The sequence below is a fragment of the Moschus berezovskii genome, chromosome 8 (assembly GCF_049115385.1).
Source record: "Moschus berezovskii isolate FMDL1 chromosome 8, NW_MosBer_1.0, whole genome shotgun sequence".
Lineage (NCBI taxonomy): Eukaryota > Metazoa > Chordata > Mammalia > Artiodactyla > Moschidae > Moschus > Moschus berezovskii.
Genome location: NC_142467.1, coordinates 95,422,745 through 95,443,976, shown reverse-complemented (window position 1 = coordinate 95,443,976; position 21,232 = coordinate 95,422,745). Strand labels below are relative to the sequence as shown.

General features: G+C 48.0%; 1 protein-coding gene across 3 annotated transcripts; it reads left to right on the top strand.

Moving 5' to 3' along the window:
- The first annotated feature begins 8,041 nt into the window (after nucleotides 1–8,041).
- TNFSF14 (TNF superfamily member 14) lies at nucleotides 8,042–19,562 on the top strand. 3 transcript variants are annotated; one of them, XM_088838931.1, is made up of 5 exons: nucleotides 8,042–8,390; nucleotides 10,198–10,234; nucleotides 10,505–10,546; nucleotides 11,177–11,466; nucleotides 18,988–19,562. In XM_088838931.1, the coding sequence occupies exons 1-5, from the start codon at nucleotides 8,172–8,174 to the stop codon at nucleotides 19,012–19,014; spliced, it is 615 nt and encodes a 204-aa protein (XP_088695057.1). In that variant the 5' UTR covers nucleotides 8,042–8,171; the 3' UTR covers nucleotides 19,015–19,562. The 3 variants fall into 3 exon arrangements, with proteins under 3 accessions (XP_088695057.1, XP_055287170.1, XP_055287171.1); XM_055431195.2 differs by lacking the exon at nucleotides 18,988–19,562 and adding an exon at nucleotides 18,669–18,981; XM_055431196.2 differs by lacking the exon at nucleotides 18,988–19,562 and having other exon boundaries at nucleotides 11,177–14,738.
- The last annotated feature ends 1,670 nt before the right edge of the window (nucleotides 19,563–21,232 follow it).

The following is a 21,232-nucleotide window of genomic DNA, read 5'->3' as shown; positions in this document are numbered from 1 at the left end:
CGTGGCACCATGGGGGATCTTAGTTCTCCGACCAGGGATTGAACCCATGCCCTCGGCAGTGAAAGCGTGGAGTCCTAACAACTGCACCACCAGAAGTCCCCTTAATGTCTATTCTTACTTCACGGGACAGCCCTTCTATAAAGGGCTAAACAGTAAATATTTTGGACCGAGAGATAAAATTAAGGCTATTAAGAAGGTATTCCGGAGAAGGCAATGGCAAGCCACTCCAGTACTCCTTGCCTAGAAAATCCCATGGACGGAGGAGCCTGGTAGGCTGTAGTCCATGGGGTCACTAAGAGTCAGGCATGACTGAGTGACTTCACTTTTCACTTTCACACATTGGAGAAGGAAATGGCAACCCATTCCAGTGTTCTTGCCTGGAGAATCCCAGGGATGGGTGAGCCTAGTGGGCTGCCATCTATGGGGTCGCACAGAGTCAGACATGACTGAAGCGACTTAGCAGCAGCAGCAGCAAGAAGGTATTCATAAAATGAAGGATACTTCCTGCCTGCCTTATGCCCCATTTGCTTGGGATGGGCCACCCAGGGTTGGAAGACAGGATTCGTGTCCAACTGCTGGAGACATTCTCTGGATGAAGAGTGATGGGCCCGAGGCTTGGAGATTGTCAACTACAAATTGGCACTTGCCAAGGGCATTTGCACCTGCCTCTGTGGAGATGGAATCCTGTGCTGCTGCAGTTGCTGACTCTCAACATGCCCTGAAGGCAGCTCAGGGTGGAGAGTGAGGCACTCTGTGCTCCAGAGAAACTGGTGGGACAGGTCTTTAGATAGATATTTTCAGAAACTGATTTCATGATCCCAACCCTGTATCTCCTCACATCTAGTGAATGAGTGTTAGTTGCTCAGTTGTGTCCAACTTTTTGTGACCCCATGAACTGTAGCCCTCCAGGCTCCTCTATCCATGGAATTTCCCAGGCAAGTATACTGGAGTGGGTTGCCATTTCCTTTTCCAGGGGATATTCCCAAACCAGCGATCAAACATGGGTCTCCTGCATTGCAGGTGGATTCTTGACTTATATCTAGAAAAGCACTAAATCCCTTCATGATGACATCAGCTCCTCATGACTAGCAGAAAACCTCATGTAAAATGAGTGCTTGATTGCACTGAACTCCCCCTTCACCAAAATCTTACATATTGGCCTTCTTTGACGAGTGCTCTTTGAAGCAGTCTCTCAGAGATATCCAAGGTGCTGTCTAATACGCTGCAGTCCTCATTTTATCCCAAATAAAACTTAACTTACAACTCTCACGTTGTGCGTCTTTTTTAGTAGACAAGATCCAGGTGAGTGGCGAGGGTGTGGGATGGCCACCAAGGCCAGTTTATCTCTGCTCCAGTGATGTCCAGTTTCCAGCCAACCTCTCTTTCCCAAGGCCGGGCTGTCTCATCTAGGTGAGCTGGCCGGAGTTGAAGCAACATGCTGAGTCACCAACTCCCAGAATCAGATGCACCCAGTCAATGCCTAGTAACTGCCAACAGAAGACACACCAACATGTAGGTGGCAGCCCATGTGATGATTACGCGGCCCAAGCTTGCTCTGCTCACCACGTGACAGGCCAACTAACCAAGAGAGGTGTTGAGGCAAAGAAGACGACTTTATTTGGAAAACTGGCTAACCCAGAAGATGGCAGACTAATGTCTCAAGGTAACCATCTTGTTGGGGTCTGGATGCCAGGTTCTTTTATAGAAACAGAGAGGGAGAGGAGGTGAGGAAGTAAAGTAAAAAGACCTTTTATCTTGCAAAGTAGGAGGGGGTGTGTTAATTTCCTCTTTTCTTGCAGCCATTCACAGGTGCACAGGGTCAGATTATCTCTCTGTGAGCGAAACAAAGTCACTTTAGTTCAAGTCAGGCAGAGGGGCAGGGTCTTCTGAGGCAGTCAGTCCATAAAGTATGATTATAAGAACAAAAGCAAGAAAAGCAAGTCACAGTTCCAAAAGCAAGTCACAGTTCCTGCCAGCTCACCCAGATGAGACAACTGAGACAGAATCAGTTCTTCCCTGCAACACAATCAGCTATGAAGCCTGGATAGTGGTGAGTGTTGGCTGCCATTTAGGAAGCCAGTTGGAAGCAAAGTGGGGAACAGGGACCAGAGGAAGGTGCCCCATCTGGGACTCCAGGACACTAAAGCATGAGCCCCCTGAGAGGCTCCTGTGGCTGTACAGAAATATACACCTGGCCTGACTCTGCCCATGGGCCACAGTCTGTCAACCCTCATAAGCTCAATGTGAGGTCATTGGAAGATTTGTACGGATGTGAGAATTGGACAGCAGCGGCTGAGCGGTGCAGGGGCAGCGCCCGAGAGGAGCTACACCATGTCCAAGGTCAGGAGCCTCGGCCGAGAGGAGTTGCCCCAGGTCCAAGGTCAGGAATGGCAGATATGAGGAGATACCCCATGTCCAAGGCAAGGAGCAGCGGCTGCACTTTGCTGGAGCAGCCCTGAAGGGATACACGTCCAAGGTAAGAGAAACCCAAGTAAGACGGTAGGCGCTGAGAGAGAGCATCAGAGGGCAGACAGATTGAAACCACAATCACAAACAACTAGCCAATCTGATCACAGGACCACAGCCTTGTCTAACTCAATGAAACTAAGCCATGCCCTGTGGGGCCACCCAAGATAAATGGGTCATGGTGGAGAGGTCTGGAGAAGGGAATGGCAAACCACTTCAGTAGCCTTGCCTTGATAACCCCATGAATAGTATGATAAGACAAAAAGATAGGACACTGAAAGATGAACTTCCCAGGTCGGTAGGTGCCCAATATGCTACTGGAGATCAGTGGAGAAATAACTCCAGAAACAATGAAGGGATAAAGACAAAGCAAAAACAACACCCAGTTGTGGATGGGACTGGTGATAGAAGCAAGGTCTGATGCTGTAAAGAGCAATACTGCATAGGAACTGGGAATGTTAGATCCATGCATCAAGGCAAATTGGAAGTGGTCAAACAGGAGATGGCAAGAGTGAACGTTGACATTCTAGGAATCAGCAAACTAAGATGGACTGGAATGGGTGAATTTAACTCAGATGACCATTATATCTACTACTGTGGGCAGGAATCCCTTAGAAGAAATGGAGTAGCCATCATAGTCAACAAAAGAGTCTGAAATGCAGTACTTTGATGCAATCTCAAAATGACAGAATGATCTCTGTTCATTTCCAAGGCAAACCATTCAATATCACGGTAATCCAAGTCTATCCCCTGACCAGTAATGCTGAAGAAGCTGAAGTTGAACGGTTCTATGAAGATCTACAAGACGTTTTAGAACCAACACCCAAAAAAGATGTCCTTTTCATTATAGGGGACTGGAATGCCAAAGTAGGAAGTCAAGAAACACCTGGAGTAACAGGCAAATTTGGCCTTGGAGTACAGAATGAAGCAGGGCAAAAGCTAATAGAGTTTTGCCAAGAGAACGCACTGGTCATAGCAAACACCCTCTTCCAACAACACAAGAGAAGACTCTACACGTGGACATCACCCAATGGTCAACACTGAAATCAGATTGATTATATTCTTTGCAGCCAAAGATGGAGAAGCTCTATACAGTCAGCAAAAACAAGACCAGGAGATGACTGTGGCTCAGATCATGAACTCCTTATTGCAAAATTCAGACTTAAATTGAAGAAAGTGGGGAAAACCACAAGACCATTCAGGTATGACCTAAATCAAATCCCTTATGATCATACAGTGGAAGTGAGAAATAGATTCAAGGGACTATATCTGATAGAGTGCTTGATGAACTATGAATGGAGGTTCATGACATTGTACAGGAGACAGGGATCAAGACCATCCCCAAGGAATGCAAAAAAGCAAAATGACTGTCTGAGGAGGCCTTACAAATAGCTGTGAAAAGAAGAGAAGTGAAAAGGAAAGATATACCCATTTGAATTCAGAGTTCCGAAGAACTTCCAGATGTTCAAGCTGGTTTTAGAAAAGGCAGAGGAACCAGAGATCAAATTGCCAACATCCGCTGGATCATCAAAAAAGCAAGAGAGTTCCAGAAAAACATCTATTTCTGCTTTATTGACTATGCCAAAGCCTTTGACTGTGTGAATCACAATAAACTGTGGAAATTCTGAAAGAGATGGGAATATCAGACCACCTGACCTGCCTCTTGAGAAACCTGTAGGCAGGTCAGGAAGCAACTTAGAACTGGACATGGAACAACAGACTGGTTCCAAATAGGAAAAGGAGTATGTCAGAGCTGTATATCGTCACCCTGCTTATTTAATTTATATGCAGAGTACATCATGAGAAACGCTGGGCTGGAAGAAGCACAAGCTGGAATCAAGATTGCTGGGAGAAATATCAATAACCTCAGATATGCAGATGACACCACCCTTATGGCAGAAAGTGAAGAGGAACTCAAAAGCCTCTTGATGAAAGTGAAAGAGGAGAGTGAAAAAGCTGGCTTGAAGTTCAACATTCAGAAAACAAAGATCATGGTATCTGGTCCCATCACTTATGGCATATAGATGGGGAAACAGTGGAAACAGTGGCTGACTTTATTTTGGGGGGCTCCAAAATCACGGCAGATGGTGATTGCAGCCATGAAATTAAAAGATGCTTACTCCTTGGAAGGAAAGTTATGACCAACCTAGACAGCATATTAAAAAGCAGAGACATTGCTTTGTCAACAAGGGTCCATCTAGTCAAGGCTATGGTTTTTCCAGTGGTCATGTATGGATGTGAGAGTTGGATTATAAAGAAAGCTGATCGTCGAAGAATTGATGCTTTTGAACTGCTGTGTTGGAGAAGACACTTGAGAGTCCCCTAGACTGCAAGGAGATCCAACCAGTCTATCCTAAAGGAAATCAGTCCTGGGTGTTCATTGGCAGGACTGATGTTGAAGATGAAACTCCAATACTTTGGCCACCTGATGTGAAGAGCTGACTCATTTGAAAAGACCCTGATGCTGGGAAAGATTGAGAGCAGGAGGAGAAGGGGACGACAGAGGATGAGATGGTTGGATGGCATCACTGCCTCAATGGATATGAGTTTGGGTAAACTCCAGGAGTTGGTGATAACAGGGAGGCCTGGTGTCCTGTGGTTCATGTGGTCCCAAAGAGTCAGACACGATTGAGCGACTGAACTGAACTGAGAATTGGACTATAAAGAAGGTTGAGTGCCAAAGAACTGATGCTTTCAAATTGTTGTGCTGGAGAAGACTCTTGAGAGTCCCTTGGACAGCAAGGAGATCATACCAGTCAATCCTAAAGGAAATCAACCCTGAATATTCACTGGAAGGACTGATGATGAATTGAAGCTCCAATACTTTGGCCACCTGATATGAAGGGTTGACTCTTTGGAAAAGGCCCCGATGCTGGGAAAGATTGAGGGCAGGAGGAAAGGGGGTAACAGAGGATGCGATGGTTGGATGGCATCACTGGCTCAACAGACATGAGTCTGAGCGAACTCCGGGAGACAGTAAGGGACAGAGAAGCCTGGCGTGCTGCAGTCCACAGGGTCACAAAGAACCAGGCACAACACAGTGGCTGAACAACAACACGAACATGGAAGAGACGAAAGCTGACGTAAGTGTTTCAAAGCTGGTGCCAGGGGATTTCCCTGGAGGTCCGGTGGTGGAGACTTCATGTTTGCACTGCAAGGAGCATGGGTTCAATCCCTGGTTGGGCAGCTAGGATCCCACATGCCCCATAGTGTGACCGAAAAATTAAACTATAATTTTTCTTTTAAGGCTGATGCCAGCAGTTCCTGTCCTAGGTATATACCCAAAAGAACTGTGACCTGGAACCCAAACACATGCACACACATGCTCGTAGCAGCATTTTTCAAAATAACCAAAAGGTGGAAATAATGTAATAATGTAAATATCCATTAATGGGTGAATGGATAAGCAAAATATGGTTCATCTACACACTGGAATATTACTCAGCCTTATCAAGGAGTGAAGCACTGAACACACGCTACAGTGTGAATGAATCTTGGAAACATTATACTCAATGAAAGAAGCCAGACACAAAAGACCACGTGTGTGTTTCCATGTGTTTGTTTTTTTTTTTTTGAAACGTTCAACACAGGTCAATCCATAGAGTAGGAAAGCGGACTCGTAGTTGCCAGGGTCTGGGGGTGGGGGAGTTGGGGAAGGACTTCTTGATGGTTATAGGGTTTACCTTTGAGACACTGAAATGCTTTTGAACTAGGCAGTGTTGTACAATGCTGTAAATGTACTAAATAGCACTGAGTTGCTTGCTTTAAAATGATTCATTTTGGGACTTCCCTGGTGGTCCAGTGATTGAGAATCTGCCTTCCATTGCAGGGGACACAGGTTCAATCCCTGGTCGGGGAACTAAGGCCTTAGGGCAACTGAGCCCTCAAGCAGCAACGAGAGAGGCCTGTGCACCACAGTTACAGAGCCCAAGAGCCACACCTAGAGAAGCCACGGTACCAGAGTGAACACCCAGCACAGCCAAAATTTTTTTCAAATATAAATAAATAAATGGCTCATTTTATGTTGTGTGAATTTACAACAATAAAATAAAAAAGAAATAAATAAGCACGGCCATACTAGCTTGAGGGCAGAGAATGAATCATAAGATGGCACGAGATAAAGCAGTGTATCCAGCTGGGAAGCTACTGTACCAGTCCGAGCGAAAACTGATGGGTCCCTCAGTGCTTTAGTCTGTTGGGGCTGCTGTAAGAAGCTACCCTAGACTGAGTGGCTTAAACAACAGACGTCTATTACTCACAGTTCTAGAGGCTGGAAGTCTGAGACCAGGGTGCCTGCATGGCTGAGTTCCAAAGCAAGCCCTCTTCCTGGCCTGGCCTCCTTCCCTCTGTGTCCCCACACAGCAGAGGAGACAGAGCATATCTCTTACAACTCCCCTTATAAGGGCACTAACCCCATTCAGGAGGGCTCCAACTTTGTGCCCTAGCCTTTTCCCAAGGCTCCACCTCTAAGTACTATCACGTTGGAGGTATTCATATATCAGTGTAGGGGCTGGGCAACAAACATAGTCTATAGCACTTAGGGTGGTAGCGGTGGGGATGAAAATGGGAGGCTGGATTTGGGATCTGGCTTGGAGGTTGAATCTCTAGGGCTTGCAGAGGGTGGAACATTATGACAGGATGGAGGAGAGGTCCAGGAGGACTCCCAGGACTTGGCTTTAGTTAACTGAGTGGACAGTGGTTCCATCCTCTGACTATGAGTTTCAATGGGACTTCACTGGTGGTCCACCGGGCTAAAACTCCACTCTGAATGCAGGGGACCTGGGTTTGATCCCTGGACAAAGAACTAGATCCCACATATTGTAACTAAGAGTTCGTACGCCACAACTAAAGATCCTGAATGCCGCAACAAAGATCAAAGATTCCACGTGCTTCAGCTAAGATCCAGCACAGCCAAATAAATAAATAAATACTTAAAAACAAACCACACAAAAAAACTTGCATGCATGCACACAGAAGTGTGTACAGACACACACACACACTCAAGCACAGGCAGGCACACGCACCTGCACACATCTGCATGCATACACTACACGCATAGGTGCGCACTTGCAACTACACACTTGTGCACAGAGTCACACCCACACACATGTACCCACACAAACCACTCTTTGTGGGCATTTCCCATCCGTTGTATTACCATTTCAAGGACTCTATAGTATTTTCTTACTTACTATACTGGCCTTTCTCACTCCACTAGGAGTGCTTTAAGACCACGGACATCTGTCTCTCCTGCTCACAGCTGTGTCCCCAAACCTAGAACAGTACCTGGGACACAAGAGTTGCTTAGCAAACATTTGGTGACCAAGTGAATGATGCTGAGGTGCTCAGCAAACATTTGGCAACCATGTGGTTGATGCCATCAGAAGGGAAAGCTGGGGCTTTTCATCTCCCATCCCCACCTGAGTCATGTCTCCAGATGCCTCTGGAAAGTGTGAGAGACTCTGAGGAAGAGTGAGATGGGGCCAGCCTGGGGGTGGGGAGAAGACAGGAAGGAGAGGAGGGCGTGTGGGGAAAAGGGAGGGGCTGAGCCCCAGCTCTAAAGGCAGCCCCGGGACCCATGAGTGCCTGTAGGCACTGTGAGAAGCCCAGGCGTGTTGGGCAATCGTGGTTTCCTCCCTGCAGACCTGAAGGATTCAGCCAGGCCTGCCGGGCCCCAGGCATCTTGGGGCCACGTCCACTCAGGCATGGAAGAGACAGTTACGAGGCCCTCGGTGTCCGTGGTGGATGGACAGACAGACATCCCATTCAGGAGGCTGGGGCACAGCCGCAGGAGACAGCCCTGCAGTGCTGCCCAGCTGGGACTGGGCGTCATACTGCTGTTGGTGGTGGCCGGACTGGCTGTCCAGGGCTGGTTCCTGCTACAGTTGCACTGGCGCCTAGAGGCGGTTGGCGCCCCCCTGCAGGTAAGCACCACTGGGGTGGGGGTGGGGATCTCCAAGCCAATGTCACTGAGTACGTGTGTGTGCAAGGATGGAGGACAGACTAAGAGCAGTCCCAGGAAAGCTAATTCACCTCTGGAACCTCAGTTTCCTCATCCGTGAAATGGGAATGATAATAAGAGTTTCCATAGGTAATAAAACAGAATATTGTGTGTGTGGCACAGGCAAGCATTCAATAAATGGGAACTGACTTTTTTAAGTTGAGACATCATTGACATACAACACTGTGTAAGTTTAAGGTGTACAACATATTGATTTGTATATAAATACTACAATGGCATCACATAATTATAATTTCTTCTAGTGATGAGAACTAACAAAACTTAGGTGTTTAGGAGCAGGCTTCTCAGGTGGCTCAGTGGTAAAGAATCCACCTGCCTATGCAAGAGACACAGGACATTCGGGAGGATCCCTTGGAGGAGGCAATGGCAACCCACTCCAGTATTCTCGCCTGGAGAATTCCAAGGACAGAGGAGCCTGGTGGGCTGCAGTCCATGGGGTTGCAAAGAGTCAGACACAACTGAAGCAACTAAGCACACATACCTCTAGGAAGCTTAATGTTTTATAAAATAGTTGTGTTGTCTGTATTCCCCAGAACCCCCATCCTGACATGGCTAGTTGCTTGTTTTTAAAATATTTATCTGACTCCTCAGTTTGACCACTTTTTAAAATATTTTAATTAAAAAAATTTTTTTGGCCATGTTGCATAGCAGTGGGGTCAGACCTTCGCCCTTAAATTGGAAGTTCAGAGTCTTAACCGCTGGACCACCATGGAAGTCCCTGACCCAGCTAGTCATCACCAGTAGTACCCTGATCACCACTACTGGGGCTGTCACTAAGCCACTTTTCTCAGTCTGTGAGCATGTCTCTCTGCATCCGTTTCCTGTGGCCATGGATGTCTCTGCCACACCTGCAGGTCTGTGTGTCCCATGCCATGCCCATGCGGTCTCAACCTTTTTGTTTCCATGTCCTTTTTCTCCTCGTGGCTGGATCTGACGGCCACAGGCCCACTTGGACCTGTGCTGCCATCCCACACACGTGTACTAACACAGCTACTTCCTCACTCGTCTACAGCCTGTGTATTGACATTGTGTGTCTTTGTTACTGGGTCTCTGTATGTGCAGACCCAAGTGAATCCGTAAACCCTGCACCCATGTATCTGCCTCCATGTGTGTCTTGTCAGTGTGTCCAGGTCACTCTGTCCATGTGTCTGTATTCACGTGTTTGCTTTTACATACAAGTGTCCAGCCATTCAGGTGACTGTGTGTCTTCTGTGTGTGTGCACGTTAAGTCACTTCAGTCCTGTCAGACTCTGCGACCCGATAGACCGTAGCCTGCCAGGCTCCTCTGGCCCTGGGATTCTCCAGGCAAGAATACTGGAGTGGGTTGCCATTTTCTTTTCCAGAGATTGCCATTGCCTTCTCCAGTGGGTTGCCATTTCCTGATCCAGGGATTGAGCTCCCTAGCGCTTATGTAATAAACACTTCTATAGCGCTGGCTCTCTGCCAGGCATTGTAATACACTTTTCACATGGGAATTCAAACCAGGCATTTTCCATGTGTCCATTTACAAGTGGGGAAAACTGAGGTCCTGGCTGGTTGAGAGCCTGCTGGGCGGCAGGGAGTGGGGGCGGGGCGTGCACATGGCCTTGGAGTCAACAGAGGGTGATGCCTGTGCCTGTGGTCTGCATGTGCCTCTCGGCCACGAGTCTGAGTGATACCAGGGTGTGGGCCCCACAGATCCTCACCATGGGGCTGCTCTGTACTTTCAGGACAAAGATGCGGAACACTGGGAGCAGCTGCTGCATGGTGAGTCAGGGTCCTGGTCCCTCCCCACCCCGGAGGGGATGATATGGTTCCCATGCTGCCCCCACCCCGTCAGTCCATTGCCCAATGCAATTTGCACAACTGGCCCAAGCCCCATGGAAGCCCCTCCCCCAGGCCAGAGAAGCAGAAGTTTGGGTCATTCCGGAAAGGGTGAGGTTGACACCAGGAGGTGGACTAGATGACCCCTCTGGAGGCTGACCCTTTACCCCTCACCACCACCTTCACCTCTGACCTCTGATTCTCTCTCTCCAGAGTGGAAGCCCAAGCAAGACAAACCAGCAGCACACCTCACAGGTGAGGGGGCCCTCGAGTCCTGGCAGGGGGTAAGAGGGTTCGGTGGGTCCTGGGGAGACCAGACAGACACCCCAATGACGGCTGAGTCCTCCTTTATTCATTAGCTCTTCAAAGCTGCCCAGAGCACAGAGACTGCCTGGGTCCACGCATTTCTAATTTCATTTATTGGATAAACCCTTGTAGGGTGCTTGCCCTCTGGCTCACACTGTGATGGGCTTTCTACCTCTTCATTCATTCGCTCCTTAGCCAGGACTATTCACAGCTCCATTTTCCAGAGAGGGAGACTGAGGCATACAGAGGTTATGAGGCTACTGAGCCATGATGTGTTTTGCTTAAATCCTTAGTTCTGCCACTTAACAATTTCTGACGGTTTGGGCGAATTGATTGCTCTGTGCCTCAGTTTTCTCGCCTGCAAAAGCGGGTGAAAGCATTAAGATGGAGGATAAGCAAGTTATTTGCCACTTACTGTGCTTCAGTTCCCCTACCTGGAAAGGGAGGATAAAGTGAGTGCATACATTTAAAGCCCAGCACAGAGCAAGGTGGCGCTCAGAGAGGGCTGGCGACTGGCCCGGGGTCCCACTGCGAGCAGGAGACGTGCGCTCACCAGCCCTGCTCGCTCTCCCTCCACAGGGGCCGACTTCAGCTGGATTGGCAGCGGAGGCCCGCTGCGGTGGGAGACGAAACTGGGCCTGGCCTTCTTGAGAGGCCTCAGCTACCAGGATGGGGCCCTGGTGGTTGCCCAGGCCGGCTACTACTACATCTACTCCAAGGTGCAGCTGAGTGGTACGGGCTGCTCCCAGGAATTGACCGGCTGCCTGCCCATCACCCACGGGCTCTACAAGCGCACTGCCAGCTACCCCGAGGAGGTGGAGCTGCTGGTCAACCGGCGGTCGCGTTGCGGGCAAGCAGAGGGCTCCCAGGTGTGGTGGGACATCAGCTTCCTGGGTGGAGTGGTCCACCTGGACGTGGGGGACGAGGTGGTGGTACGCATGCCAGCCGAGCGCGTGATCCAAGTCCACGACGGCACACGCTCCTACTTCGGGGCCTTCATGGTGTGAAGGACGTGGTCGGGGCTAATCTAACGTGGGTCTCCGACAAGTAAGAGACTTCAGAGGATGCCTCAGGACACAGAAAAACAGGAGCGGATGTTTTTAGAGCGGGCCTGGGGGACACCCAAACTTGACAGGTGGAGAGCTCAGTGGGGACCAGCGAGGCAGAGAACCCAGCTGCCCCAAAAACCCGCAGGCACCTCCAAAGGACCAAAGGAGACTGCAGGCCCTGCCGTGGACAACACTGAGGGCACAGACTGGGAGACTGGGGTTCTGTTAGTCCCCAGGCAGGGCGTAAAGCTGATCTTGACATTCAGGAAGGGGTGAGGGGTGGCTATTTATACTTCTGATTCAGATCAAAGGGACATGGTGATGGAGGTGGTGGGTGGCTAAGACAGGAAATTGTATTTATACTTTTGATTCAGATTAAAGTGGGACATGGGGGTCTGGGGAGTTGACTGAGAACAGAAAATTTCTTAACACCCTCTACCCTCTCACAAGTGTGGGTGGAGTCTGGGGGGGGTAATTTATCATCAAGACTCACCCACCCTGGAGAGCCCAGCCCAGCCCTGCCCATGGTCAGAGTCATGACCCAAGTTCCAGCCATGAGGCTTGCGGCCACCCCACAGCCTGGCCACAAAGCTACACTCAGAGAAGCAGGCGGAGGGGCGTGCTGGGAGGTACGCGCTTGGAGCGCGTGATCCAAGTCCACGAAGATGTTTCTAGAGAGAAAAAGAGAGTGAGAGAAGCAAGGGAGAGGAGGGAGGAAAAATGAAAGAAAGGAAGGGTGAAAGGAAAGAAAAGGAAAAGGCAGAAAAAGTGAAAGAAAGAAACTATCATCACAGCTACAGCATCCCAGAGACCCGCAAGCTCAGCCACTCCTTGACAGCCATACACACACACACACCAAACAGCAGATTCTCACACAACCGGCAAGTCCTAGACAGCAGAGCAAACCCTCAGTCACAGACACTGCATTACAACCACATACGACACAGTCACACACAAGCCATCACCACAGCCCGTCACCCACACTGGGCCGTACAGTCACACCACGTATGACACACGGGGTGCGGTGCTTCTCATGTCAGACTTTCACATGCTGCCTCACGGTCACACCCATCACACACACTCGCAGCCTCACAATGACAAACACACATAGCCAGTTCTTCCCAGCCACCTCACATCCTGGGGTGAGGACCAGACTTAGGCTGTAGCCCTTGGACCACTGGCCTTGGAAATAAATGCTGAACATTGCAGCTGGTCTGTCTAGTTCTTAGGGGGCAGGTGGCTCATGGAGGCCCAGGGACAGATGGAATGACCCACAGAGGTCACTTTTACAGCTGAGAACTCTGAACCCAGCTGACCCAACTCCATGCAGGAAGTTTAGCGGGGAAGCCAGAGACCTGGTGCCCAGGTGTGCCTTAGCCTCAAATCCAGTTTCTGAGAAAGCAGAGGCTACACACTTCAGTACCCTTCTTGCTGACATTCAGCACAGACTGGCACTCTACCCAGCCAGCTGGGAGCTTGGGGTAACAGGGCATCCAAGAGTGTGGGGAGGGACAGGTAATGATATGCTTACAGACCTGATGCTTTATGCAAATGAGCATGGACCCAGGAAGCAAGGTTTCCCTGGACCCTAGGATCGCAGCTCAGACCCCAGAGGAGAATGAATCACTCTTGTTATTGTTGACACAGTTGCCTGGTAAAGGGGTGAAAGGAACTGGCTTTGCCATCTGATGGTCTTGGGTTCCAAGTCTACTCTGTCATTTCCTGGCCATGTGACATAGGAGCAAACCCCGTCACCTCTCCATGCCCAGTTTCCTCATCTGTGAAATAATAGGTAACGAGGATTCTCACCTCCTGGGTTTATTGTAAAGATGAAATCAGATGAGGAGGGACTTCCCTGGTGGTCCAGTGGCTAAGACTCCACAACTCCCAATGCAGGGGGCCCCGGTTTAATCTCCGGTCAGGGAACTAGATCCCACATACCGCAACTCAGAGTTTGAATGCTGAAACTAAAGATCCCTCATGCCACAACTAAAACCCAGTGCAGCCAAATAAATATTCTTTTTTTTAAAAAAAGAAACACAGTGAATTTTAAAATCAGATGAGGAAAAAAGCCACTTCGTATTGTGCCTGGTATGCAGGAACAGATCCATAAGTACATGAGTGTCATTCAGAGATATTAAGGAGAGCATCTGTCAGGCATGTCCCCTGTACCAGGCATCTTGTGCAAGTCACATCTTTTTATTTTTTAAATGAAGGAATATCGCTTTACAGAATTTTGTTGTCTTCTGTCAAACATCAACATGCATCAGCCATAGGTGGTGAGTCACATCTTTATCTGCACCTCTGGGCAGGAGTTGCTGTTGCCCCCGCTTTCCAGATGCAGCGACCAAGGCTCAGGTGCCTCCCCCACCCAACTCTGCCCACACCAAGGGCACCCAGCTTCATGCCTCCCTGGCTGGGCTGATGGGAGGTGAAACAGCCCCAGGGGCCCAGCCTCCACCCATGCTGGAGTTTCCTTTACTCTCTTCGTGGTCTTTCTGTTTCCGAGGCTTTGATGAGAAGACCGGAGTGTGTGTGTGTGTGTGTGTGTCTGGGGGGTACTTATCAAAGTCACCAGCAGCCACCAACATCTGCCTGGGGATGGAACCTTTATGGAGTTGAGCCTCCTAAGATCACCTTTGGGAGGGGCTTTGATTTCAGATAAAGTGCAGGAGCAGGAAGCCCCCAGCCCAGGCCAGTGACCTATTTACAACTTCTTAGAAGTCTATCTACTGGATTTCCGCTAACACCACCGTTATCTTTTCAGATTTCACCCTCTCCCCGCCCCATCATCTCTTTCTCAATACCCAAAGTGTCCTGTCTTCACCTGATGCCATCCCCCCACCCCCAGCCCTGGAACAGAAAACTCTTCTCCTTCTCCACATCTCTTTCCAGGATCCAGAGGTAATAGAAGGAAAAATCACAGCAATTAAATTGTTTCCTACTTTCCTGTGATGACATTATGCCCCTCCCCGCTGCGTTATAACACTGAGATGCAGCGTCCCCAAGAAACAGAACCTGCATGACTGGGGAAGAACCTGCATGCCATATGGCCCAAACAAACAAACAAAAATAAAGTATCAAAACTTAAAAAAAATTTTTTTTCCCAATTCTTTTCAGTTATTACATAAGGTGATCTTACGTCTGTAGATGCAAGATCACGTCTAATCACCGAGTGTGTTTTTCAAACAGCAATTAGTAGCCAGTGTTTAAAGGTTACAAAACTTGGCACATGGACAAATCGAGATTTCTTGGCAAGTTGGGGGCTGTGACGACAACTCAGGTTGGGAAGCAGTTGTCCCCTGTGGGGAAGGCATCAGCTCACCAGCTCACCAGTCTCCACTCCTCTCCATGGTCTTCCACTTGAAGACTGAATGTCAGTTGCCTTTCATCATCACGTCTGCATGACTGTTTTTCTTAAAATAATACTGATCTTTAATTAGAGGTCATACTAATGCACACACCGCATGCCAGGCACTGTGCTAAGTGCGTTGCTGTTGTTCACTCACTAAGTCGTTCATGTCTGACTCTTTGTAACCCCATGGGTTGCAGCGTGCCAGGCTTCCCTGTCCTTCACTATCTCCTGGAGTTTGCTCAAACTCACGTCCATTGAGTCATTGATGCTATCCAACCATCTTCATCCTCTGTTGACCCCTTCTCCTTTTGCCTTCAGTCTTTCCCAGCATCAGGGTCTTGCCCAGTGAGTCAGTTCACCACAATTTGAAAGCATCAGTTATTTGGCGCTCAGCCTTCTTTAATTCACAGTAACTCACTGAATTCTCACAATGACCCTATGTGGGGGGGGGTGTACGGTTATAATACCCATTTGATAGATGGGGAAATCAAGGCACAGAGAGGTTAAGTCATTTCTCCATTAAAGGTGGGAATGTATATGACAGCCTGAGATGACCATGAATTTCAAGAAAATTGAGAGTTCCTAGTTGTATTAGTTTCCTGTTGCTGCTTTTTGAAGTGAGTGAAGTCGCTCAGTTGTGTCCGACTCTTTGCGACCCCATGGCCTGTAGCCTACCAGGCTTCTTGGTCCATGGGATTTTCCAGGCAAGAATACTGGAGTGGGTTACCATTTCCTTCTCCAGGAGATCTTCCCGACCCAGGGATTGAACCCAGGTCTCCCACATTGTAGACAGACGCTTTACCGTCTAAGGCAATACTAAATTGGTTATCTTACAGTTTCGGAAGTCAGAAGTCAGAAATGAGTCTTAAGGGACAAAAATCAAGGCTGAGTCCCTTCGCTGTTCACTTGAAACTACCACAACATTGTTAATCGGCTACACCCCAATACAAACTTAAAAGTTCAAAAAAAAATAAGGAATTAGAAACGTTAAAAAAAATAGAATGAAGGAGAGATCTTGTCTGATTGTTTTTAAATGTATTTTTAACTGAAGGATAATTGCTTTACGGTATTGTGCTGGTTTCTACCAAGCATCAACATGAGTCAGCCATAGGTTTACCCATGTCCCTCCTGTCGTCTGATTCTGCAGCCACACACGCACGTGGTACCCAGCTTCTTCTGACCCACCCACCCCGTTTGTGTCCCTACAGTTTCTCGAGAGTGGTGCGTCCTCTGCTTCTCCTGAGCCCTGCTCAGGAGGCCGGTATTCAGGCCGGGTTTAGGTACAGGAAACTCTTTGAGGCGCTCTGTGGCTTCAGCTGCCCAGAGACACCATTGAGTCATTTCCTCTTTGGGGACCTGCAGTCTCTCTGCAATGGGGAACAGGACTCCAGCCTCTTCTAGTTTTCAGTCCCCTTCCTCCAGGATTTCTCGGGGGCAGGGGGACTTTCCCCTTTCCAGGGTTGTTTTCTCCAAAAAGCAGAGCACAGAACTGCCCACCCTGTAATGGATGCTGAATTGTGTTCCCCCCAGAATTCATTTGTTGAAGTTCAAACCCCAGTATCTGCCAATGTAACTATATTTGGAGATGGCGCCTTAAGGGAGATTAAGGTGATTCGAGTGGGCCTTAATCCAATGTGACTGGTGTCCTTATAAGATCTTTTTTGATCTACCTCCTGAAGTAAGGAAAATAAAAACAAAAATAAACAAATGGGACTTAAAAGCTTTTGCACAGCAAAGGTAACCATAATCAAGATGGAAAGACAACGTTAAGAAAGGGAGAAAATATTTACAAATGAAGCAACTGACAAGGGATTAATCTCCAAAATATACAAACAGCTCATGCAACTCAATATCAAGCAGACAAACAACTCTATCAAAAAAATTGGCAGAAAATATAAACAGACACTTCTCCCAAGAAGACAGATGGCCAAGAGGCACAAGAAAAGATGTTCAACATCACTAATTATTGGTGGTGTTGTTCAGTCACTAAGTCATGTCCGACACTTTGCAACCCATGGACTGTAGCCCACCAGGCTCCTCTGTCTATGGGATTTCACAGGCAAGAATGGGAGTGAGTTGCTATTTCCTTCTCCAAGGGATCTTTCTGGATCAGGGATTGGACCCACGCCTCCTACCGGCAGGTGGATTCTTTACCACTGAGCTACCAGAGAAGGTCATCCATTGACAGAAGAATGGATAAAGAAGATGTGGCACATATATATAATGGAATATTACATAGCCATAAAAAGGAACCAAACTGTGCCATTTGCAGAGACGTGAATGAGCCTAGAGACTGTTGTACAGAGTGAAGTAAGTCTGAAAAACAAAACCAAATATATAGTAACACATATATGTGGAATCGAGAAAAATGGTACATATGAACCTATTAGCAAGGCAGAAATAGAGACACACACATAGAGAACAAACATATGGATGCCAAGGAGGGAAGGTGGGGTGAGATCAATTGTGAGACTGGGATTAACGTATATTCACTACTATGTATAAAATAGATAAATAGTGAGAACCTACTGTACAGCACAGGAAACAATACTCAATGTTCTGTGTTGACCTAAATGGGAAAAAAATCTAAAATAGAGTGGAGATATGTGTATGGATAACTGACTCACTTTGCCGCACACCTGAAACTAACACAACTCTACTTCAATAAAGCAACGATACTTCAATTAAAAAATAATTTAAGAAAAAGAAAAGACTAGGACACAGACACACACAGAGGCAAGACCACATGAGGACACAAAGTGGTCTCTGCAAACCTAGGAGCAAGGCCTCAGAAGGCACCAACACTGCTGACACTGTGATCTTGGGTTTCCAGCCTGCAGCACTGTGAGAAGATACATGTCTGTTGTTTAGGTCACTCTGGCTGTGGTCCGTTGTTGCGGCAGCCCCATGAACTAATATGAACTGAACTGAACCCTCCCCACAACCCCATAACCTGGGAAGAGTCAAGATGTGCCAAGTGCTGGGCTTCCTCGGTGGCTCAGTGGTTAAGAATCTGCCTGCCAATGCAAGAGACATAGGTTCATTCCCTGGTCCAGGAAGATTCCACATGCTCCGGAGCAACTAAGCCTGTGTGCCACAACTACTGAGCCCGGGAGCCACGACTACTGAAAGCCCACGTGTCCTGAAGTCCATGCTGTGCAACAAGAGAGGCCGCTGCAATGAGAAGGCCGTGCACTGCAATGGGAGAGTGGCCCCCCACTCACCGCAACTAGAGAAAAGCCCCTGAAGCAACAAAGCACAGTCAAAAATAAATAAATTTAAAAAATTTTTTAAAGATATGCCAAATGCTGAGTTGAGTGGCTCCTGGCACAACTAGGTGCTCAGTAAACCTGGCCGTCATTGTTGGGCTTCCCCGATCACTCAGCAGTAAAAGAGTCAGCCTGCAATGCAGGAGACATGCAGGAGACACACAGGAGTAATGCAGGAGACACACAGGAGATGAGAGTTCGGTCCCTGGGTTGGAAAGATTCCCTGGAGGAGGATGTGGCAACCCACTCCAATATTCCTGCCTGAAAAATCTCTCGGTCAGGGGAGCCTGGCGGGCTACAGTCCATGGAGTCCTAAAGAGTCAGACACAACTGAGTGACTGAGGACATACATCGTTGCTGATGCTATTATTTATTTCTCCTGCCCCTTTCCCATTCAGGTAGTAGTTGACTTTGCATCTTCATTTCTTCACAAAAGAGATGGTGAAAAGCAGGAATCACCTACTAGTCTCCTCCTGGCATTGATCTCCAAAAAGCACAAAGTGACAAAGAGGTTTGAAGTCTGGCCAGAACTTGGCGGGGGATGTAGGGATGATTTTGAAGAGCCACCCCAGCTTCAGAGCTTCCCATGAGACCCACTGAAGTCCCTGTCGTCGGAGCCCAGCTCTTCCCTCTGCCGAGTCCCAATGCCCTCCCACGAGCTGAGCCTAACAGCATTCTACAATTAATTAACCTCCAGCATGCAAATCTCCCTTGCAGGTCTGTTTTACAGAAACCCAAAATTGATGCTTTCTATCTGTAGTACTGGAGAAGACTCTCAAGAGTCCCTTGGACAGCAAGGAGAGCAAACCAGTCAACCCTAGAGGAAACCAACCCTGAATATTCGTTGGAAGGACTGATGCTGAAGCTGAAGCTCAATATTTTGGCCACCTGATGTGAAAAGCCAACTCATTGGAAAAGATCCTGATGTTGGGAAGGACTGAAGGCAGGAGGAGAAGGAGGCGACAGAGGATGAGATGGTTGGATGGCATCACTGACTCAATGGACATGAGTTTGAGCAAACTCCAGGAGATGGTGAAGGACAGGGAAGCCTGCTGTGCTGCAGTCCATGGGGTCTCAAAGAGTTGGACACGACTGAGCAGCTGAACAACAGATCTTTCCAGAGTGGTCTCAGCTGAGACAGACAGACCCTGCTCCTGCTACAAACTCATAGATATCCAAATAAAGTCTAATGAAATATTACAAGATACAGGGACTTCCCTGGTGGTCCAGTGGCTAAGACTGAGCTCCCAAAGCAGAGGGCCCGGGTTTGATCCCTAGCCAGAGAATTGGATCCCACATGTGGCAACTAAGACCCAGTGCAGCCAAATAAATAAAGAAAAACAAATATTAAAAAAATTAATATATTACAATATATCAATGAACTTGAAGAAAGAAATATCCTTAGCTGCTAGGGATATTTAATCCCTAGAGATTAAAGCCAGAGTGACAATGCAGGGGCTGCTGCTCTATGGATTGAGGTGGGAGGGTTAGTCCCAAAAGTGGACTCTGGGGGTGAAGAAATGGGGATCTGGTATCCCTTGGGGACAGCAACGTGGCTCTGATGTGGCTCAGAGGCTTGAGGAAAGGGAATGGGGGCCCCTGCCTGGAAACTGAAGCCTGGAAAAGTAGCCCATTCTGATGAAGGGGGTCTAGAAAAAACTCGACCTCCTGTGGGAGGGTAGAAAAGTCACCCACAGGGGATGGAGACGTCAGACCTGCTGCACCTGTTAGTGCAGCTGGAGTCTCTATAGAAAGCGCAGGAACCAGAAGGTGAGCTCTGCGGGGGGAGGGGGGGCAGGGAATGTGTCCGTCCTGTTCCTCTCTCTACCAGGACATGACAGGTTCTCAAACCATCATGGCTGAGTAAACTGACTCTGACTCACTTTGACAGAATGTTACAGAAGGGACATTCCAGGAATTCCAGCATCTAGTCCTCAGGAGGCCAGGACGAATTGAGAGAGTAGAACTGATCCATATACACTACCACATGCAGATTATAATAGACAGCCAGCGGGAAGCTGCTGTATAACATGGGGCTCAGCTTGGTGCCCTGTGGCAACCTGAAGGGGTGGGAGGGAGGCTCAAGAGGGAGGCGGTAAATGTATACATACAGCTGATTCATCAGCAGAAATGAACACAATGTTGTAAAGCAACTATCCTCCAATTTTAAAATACATCCAATGATAAACCATAATGGAAAAAAATATTTTAAAAAGAATATATATACATGTACAACCGAATCACTTGGCTGTATAACAAATTAAGAACATAGTAAACTATATATCAATAAAAAATAAATGAATTAGGGAAAAAAGCTAAACTAAAAAAAGGAGGCCAAGCGGCTTGCAACATTTGCCTTCTCGGAGAGCCGAGTGGACGTGTGAAGAAGTACAGTTGTCTGGTGAGAGACGATGGGTGGCCGGAGAGCCCTGGAGGACAAATGATGTGAGAGTAAGTACTTATAGTTAACACCAGCCCCAGATGAACTGCCCGGATCCGCAGAGCTGAAACCAGCCATCCCTGTCAAGCCCAGTTGGGTCAATTTGCAGGATTATGAGCAAATAAAACACTTGTTGTTTTACACCACTAAGTTTAGGGTGACGATATGCATCAGTACGTAACTAGTAGACTGTGCAAGCCCTCTTCTATAACCATACAGATAGGTAGGCAGACAGAGCAGCACAGATGGATAAATAGGTGGATGTTTCAATGGGTGGATAAATGATGAATGAATGGGTAAATGAGTGAAAGTGGATGGGTGGGTGGATAGACGGATGGATAGTTGAGTGGATGGATGCGTTGAGGGATGGATGGATGGAAGGTTGAGTGGATGGATAAATGAATGGATGGATGGATGTGCAAATGGGCAGTAGATAGATGTGTGGGCAGACTGAATGTATGTATGGCTGGATGTACAGATAAAAGAGTGACTAAATGGATGATGAATAAATGTACGCAAACA